This window comes from Humulus lupulus, chromosome 5 (genome assembly GCF_963169125.1).
Source record: "Humulus lupulus chromosome 5, drHumLupu1.1, whole genome shotgun sequence".
NCBI classification, from domain to species: Eukaryota; Viridiplantae; Streptophyta; class Magnoliopsida; order Rosales; family Cannabaceae; genus Humulus; species Humulus lupulus.
The window spans coordinates 244,371,782-244,378,259 of NC_084797.1; the positions used below are offsets into that span (position 1 = coordinate 244,371,782).

The window sequence follows — 6,478 nt, forward strand, 5'->3', positions numbered from 1 at the left end:
ATTTAACTAAAAAAAATATAAATTTACATCATGTTGACGCCGTTTTTCGTCAAACAGTAAAAGAAGAGCACATAAACAATAACTGATAATGGTCAAATGAAATAAAACAATATAAACATACGATTTTTACGTGGTTCAGCAGTTAAATCTGCCTAGTCCACGAGTCTCTGTTATTAATCTCAAGATTATCTCTGAAAATTCTGTAAACATGAATTCTTCAGAGTTTTCTCTGTTCAGAATTTTTTTTTTCCTTACAATGATGCATGGTCTCTCTGTTTATAGAGAAGATTGCTGAATATTATCCCACATATTTTGGGTAGTTACTCTTTTTGTATAAATAAAATAAATGACTTTAATTGCCTATAATCAGATATAGAAGGAAACGTTCAGGAGACGTATAACTAATCAAATAATATCCCACAATTCTAGGGGATTTACAATAATAAATGTGGACCGCGTCTCATGTGGATAATACTTATAGATTTTCAAAGTCATTATCATGTATCTCTGAGGCTTCGTTCTCCCAAGTCTCACGTCATTGTCCGAGCTAACGACATCTCCCGATATCATATGGCTTTGAGGTCGTACGCGTGATTGTATGTGCGTCGAGCTCGGACCCCCTGATCCGAGGTCATTCCTGAAGATAGATGTGTTAAGGGAGCTACTTTTCGAGATCGTGAACATTTCGAGGTCATCACATTCGAGGTCATATCGAATCTTGCAGGCTCGATATTCAATCCTGGAGCATACTTTAAGCCTTACGAGTCTATTTGTTGTGAATCCAACTTTCGAAGTCATATTAATCATAACTCGAAATCTGGGTATAACACATCACTTATTAAAATACTATTTAATTATTTTTTCTATATTATAAAAAATTAAACATTTTATCTCTTCCGCTCAAAAAGTGGCCAATGAACATGCCTAACGAACATGAAATAGAAATTACTTGCCCTAAGCTTTTAATAAAAATAGATAAATCTTTCCCGAGTAAGAGAATCTAAGTCGGGGATTCGACCCTCCAATCCATCATTCTATCATTTTTTTCTTCAAAGAATAAAGATTAGTCAAGTCTTCACATACGTGGGGTTTCACGTTTGGTCCTTCCTTATTACTTTTAAGATGCAAGTGGACAAAATGTAATAATTGTTTGAATTGGTCTTCCGGTTTTCGTTCAACAAAGGCGTTCCCATGTCCAAAATTTTCTAGCGGCTCTCTTGCGCCTAATAATAATAATAATGTACCATTTACTAGATTTTTTATTGGGTGAGGCTATCAATATTCAATAATCTCTTTTTTTCTCCTATCGCTATTTTTATTTATTTATTATTAAATATATTATTTTAATAAATTGACATAAATATTTTTATTAAATATTTAAAAGTAAAAATTAATTATTTAGCTAATCTAAAATATATAATATATCACTTATATATTAATTAATTAATTTTTTTATTAAGATTTTTTATTTTTATTTTACAATTTTATCAGATTAAAAATTTAATATTATAATTTTATAAATTATTTTGATTCAAATAAGATGATATTTTTAATTTTTAATTATTTATATCTATATTTGTTCTAATTTTGAGTTTAAAATAAAGTTAAAAATTATACTGAATTTTTTATATTTGTAAACATTTTTTTATCTTTTTAATTAAAAGTGTAAAAATATTTTAAATTTTTAGAAATGATAAATAATTATACAGGTAGAATTTATTTTAATTTACTAATAGGAGTACTTTTGAGCTAAATTTTACTTTGAAGGTGTATAAAGATACAATTTCAATAATTATTAGGGTTTTATTTAGAAAGCTCTGGGAAGAGAAAAAAAGGAAAATGGTGGATATAGAAGTACCTTTTTATTATATATTTATTACTTATTGTTATGGTGTCTTCTTTACACTGAGAGATTTTTATTTATCATTTAATTCTTTTTAATAACATATTTTTATGTTATCTTCTATTTTTTTTCTCTCCTCGTTTTTTTATATTTAAAAAATTTCTCTCATCTATTGTTATCTTTACTCTTCTTATTATTTTATATTTTAAATGAATAATTTTTAAAAAAAATATTATGTTTAAATAATTCTAAAATAAATAAATAAATAAATTCATGTATGGTGTGGTGTAAATATTAGATGTAAAAATTAAATATTAAAAAAGAAGTGAGATCGTAGTAATGTATTTAAAAAAATAAAAAAAAATCATTAGCTCGGTCCTAATAATGCCAAAGTATGTTGCTTCACATTTGTCTTGATCATGTTATGTCAGGGTAGGGATAACAATGACTACAAGACTTAAGATATATGATTTCTAATTTATAATTCTCATTTCTTGCCGTATCGAACTCAATATTCGCACTTCGCTGTACACGCAAAGATATTTTTTTTTTAATTAAACATGGGTTTGGAATTTGGATCATGCTATGCGGAGGAATAGGACTAAAACAGCTAAAAATATAAGAAAGGTCAAGCGTTTGGGGGAAATAACTAATACTTGCTTGCAAAATGAGAGATCCAGAACGTGAAAATTTATGTAAAGGGCTCGTTGTTCTAGGAATTATATAAAAGGTTTTATTTATTAAACTGCATAACTAAATATTCCGCTTTATTATTACAGCTTCTTAGTTAACGTTGACTTATCTTATTGCATGGCCACACAAAAGACTGAATTACTTTAGGTGACCATATAATGATCACTAACAGAACCCCAAATTTGAATTGTCAGCAAGTGGAAAACTTGGCTGTTGGTTTCGGTTCTGTTTTCGCACATAGTTGCTGCTAGTTACCACTACCTAGTCCTGATTTTCCACTTGTAGATACAGTTAAAAATAAAATATATACAACCTTCAAATGAATTAATTTCTCCTTGAGAAATCCAAGACTGACAAACTCTCAATCTGATCAGTCTCTGCAAAATGAAAAAAGCATATTCAATCCCATTATGCAGCTTTCTCCTCCTCCTTTTTCTTAGCCATGCTGTCTCCCAGTCACTGCAGAGGCAAGAACAAACAGTGCTTCTGAAGCTAAAGAAGCAGTGGGAAAACTTTACTCATATGAGTCAATGGATCCCATCAACTAACTCTTCTTCTCACTGCTCTTGGCCTGGTATCAGTTGCACGTCTAACTCTGTCACCGGGCTGAGTCTTTATGATGTAAACATCATCACACCAGTTCCTTCTTTTATCTGTGACCTCAAAAACCTCACAGACGTTAATCTTGGGCACAACTACATTCCTGGGGAGTTTCCGAGAGCTCTGTACAACTGTTCAAAGCTTGTTAATTTAGACCTCTCCGACAACTATTTCGTGGGAACCATTCCTAGCGACATCAACCGATTGGTTCAGCTCCAGACTCTTTCTCTCGGCGGTAATAACTTCTCCGGCAACATCCCAGCAGTCATCGGACAGCTTCAGGAACTGAGAAATCTCAATCTAGGGGGAAACCTATTTAATGGCTCTTTACCGCCAGAATTGGGTAGCTTGTATAATCTTGGTATGCTGTGGTTGTCCCATAATGGCAATCTTTCGCCGTCAACGCTGCCTTCCAACTATACCCAATTGAAGAAATTGACAAAATTGTGGATTGCTAGCTCGAATTTGATCGGAGGAATACCTGAAAGTATTGGAGATATGACAGCGTTGGAGTATTTGGATCTATCGGCTAATAACTTGAGTGGCAAAATCCCAGATGGGTTGTTCAAGTTGAAGAACTTAAGCATTGTTTATCTTTACAGGAACATACTTTCTGGGGAGATTCCTCAGGTGGTTGAATCTCTGAATTTGACTATAATTGATGTCTCGCAGAACAACTTAACAGGGAGAATACCACAAGACTTTGCGAAGCTAAGCAATTTAACGGGTTTGGCTTTGTTTATGAATAATTTATCCGGAAATATTCCAGAAGGCCTAGGCAAATTGCCAAATTTGATAGATTTCAGTATTTATACCAACAATTTGTCAGGCGTTTTGCCTCCGGATTTAGGCAAGTATTCGAAGCTCAGAACGTTCGAGGTCTCCTCCAATAGGCTTGAAGGAAAATTGCCAGAGCAGCTTTGTTCTGGGGGTATATTGACCGGAGTCGTGGCTTATGACAACAATCTCAGCGGTGAACTGCCAGAAGGACTCGGATCATGTAGCTCTTTGACTATGGTCAAAGTGTCAAACAACAAATTTTCTGGGACTGTTCCTAGTGGTCTGTGGAAATCGCTCAATTTAACTCACTTGATGCTGGGCAACAACTCATTCACTGGTGTGCTACCTGGGAAATTGGCCGGGAATCTTTCTCTGCTGGAAATCAATGACAACAAATTTTCAGGTAACATTCGAATTGATTCGTCTTCCTGGAGTAATTTGGTGGTTTTCAAGGCCAGTAATAATCACTTGACAGGATCCATCCCTTCTGAATTAACCAATCTTTCACTTTTGACAACTCTTTCGCTTGACCAGAACCAGCTCACAGGGGAACTTCCATCTCATATAATGTCATGGAAGTCTCTAAACTTTCTTAATCTCAGTCAAAACCAACTCTCTGGACAAATTCCAGCTGCTCTTTCTTTCTTGCCTACTCTAACCAATTTAGACCTCTCAGATAACAAACTTTCTGGCCAAATTCCATATCAACTTGGTCATTTGAAGCTCAATTTTCTCAATCTCGCTTCCAATAAGCTCACTGGAATTATCCCGCGTGAATTGGAGAACGGTGCATATGTTAATAGCTTCTTGGACAATCCTGGTCTCTGTACAAGCTCCAACATTATAAAACTCAAGCTCTGTAGTTCCCTGCCCGAAAAGCGGGACAAAATTTCAACCCCATATCTGGTTTTGATTATAACACTAGGCACAGCTGTCTTCTTGTTAGTTGTGTCCTTCTTATTCTTCATCATCAGAGGCCATTGGAGCAAAAACGGACTTGAATCCAAATGGAAGCTAACCTCATTCCAGAGAATATCTTTCACAGAATCAAAGATTGTGTCCGGATTGAATGGCAATAATCTGATTGGAAGTGGAGGCTTCGGTAAGGTCTACCGTGTCCCTGTGAATCGTGAAGGCGATGTTGTCGCCGTAAAAAAAATTTGGAACAAGAACGTGGACCACAAGCTCGAGCAAGAATTCCTTGCGGAAGTTGAGATACTGAGCTCAATTAGACATTCCAACATAGTGAAACTCATGTGCTGTATCTCTAGTGAGAGTTCAAAACTTCTAGTCTATGAGTACATGGAAAACCGGAGCCTAGACCGATGGCTACACGGCAAGCACAATCAGCGCATCGTCTCAACCTCCGGTTCTGTCCATGTTATCTCCCTTGACTGGCCCAAGAGGCTACAAATAGCAGTTGGCGCTGCACAAGGCCTCTGCTATATGCACCATGATTGCGTGCCACCAGTTATTCACAGAGACATTAAATCAAGCAACATCTTGCTAGACTCCGAATTCAACCCAAAAATAGCCGACTTCGGCCTAGCCAAGTTGTTGGTCAAGCAAGGAGAGCTTGCGACAATGTCTACTGTGGCTGGTTCTTTCGGCTACATGGCTCCAGGTAAATCTTATTAACTAACCACATCTTTCTTCCTGCCCCAAAATTTTCCATTACCCATTTGAGAAAAACTCATAAACATTTACTTTTCAAAATTGCAGAGTACGCTCATACAGTAAGAATCAACGAAAAGATCGATGTATATAGTTTCGGTGTCGTTCTCCTGGAACTGGCCACCGGAAGAGAAGCGAACAACGGCGGCGGCGACGAGCACAGCTCCCTCTCCGACTGGGCATGGCGTCACGTCCAAGACGACAAGCCGATCGCCGAAGCTTTGGACCCGGAGGTAAAGGAGCCGTGTAATGTGGAAGAAATGTGCTTGGTCTTCAAGGTCGGGATCATATGTACGGAGACTCTGCCTTCCAGGAGGCCTTCCATGAAAGAAGTTGTACAACTCTTGCAGCGCTGTAGCCGTCCTGTGATGGGTTACGGAAAAAAGTTCTCCATAACTGAAGACAATGCCGCTCCGCTCCTGAAGAACTCGAAGCGCGAAAATGTTTTAGAAGATGAAGACGAAATTAATTTTGCTAGCATTGTATGATTTAATCGCAAGATTAAAGGTTTAGAAGCAGTTTGTTATTAGAGCAGAGTTGAGTAATTCAGTCCAGAATAGATACAGTTTGTTATCATGTATATATTTTCTTAAGTAGTCATGAAATAAAACAATGGGTTAGATCTTGAGGAAGAAGCACTCTTTGGTATTTGGAAGGTTAACCCGGCATTTTGACCATTTCCCTCCTATGAAATAATTTGCAATTCTGAACATATAAATTATTTGAATTATACTGACTAGGTCGTGATAGATTATAATTGTAATTATATATTCAAAAAAATCAACTACGATATGATGTACTTACGTATTTAGCAATACGCACGTTTGTTTAAGTTTATTTATAGGATTTATTAATTATTTTTATTAAATTTATATTAATGTCATATAA

At 35.7% G+C, this 6,478-nt stretch overlaps 1 protein-coding gene across 1 annotated transcript; it reads left to right on the forward strand.

Annotated features, from left to right (window-relative positions):
- The first annotated feature begins 2,740 nt into the window (after positions 1-2,740).
- LOC133778749 (receptor-like protein kinase HSL1) lies at positions 2,741-6,267 on the forward strand. Its single transcript, XM_062218765.1, has 2 exons — positions 2,741-5,540; positions 5,639-6,267. Exons 1-2 carry the CDS (start codon positions 2,921-2,923, stop codon positions 6,076-6,078), a joined length of 3,060 nt encoding a protein of 1,019 aa, XP_062074749.1. The 5' UTR covers positions 2,741-2,920; the 3' UTR covers positions 6,079-6,267.
- The last annotated feature ends 211 nt before the right edge of the window (positions 6,268-6,478 follow it).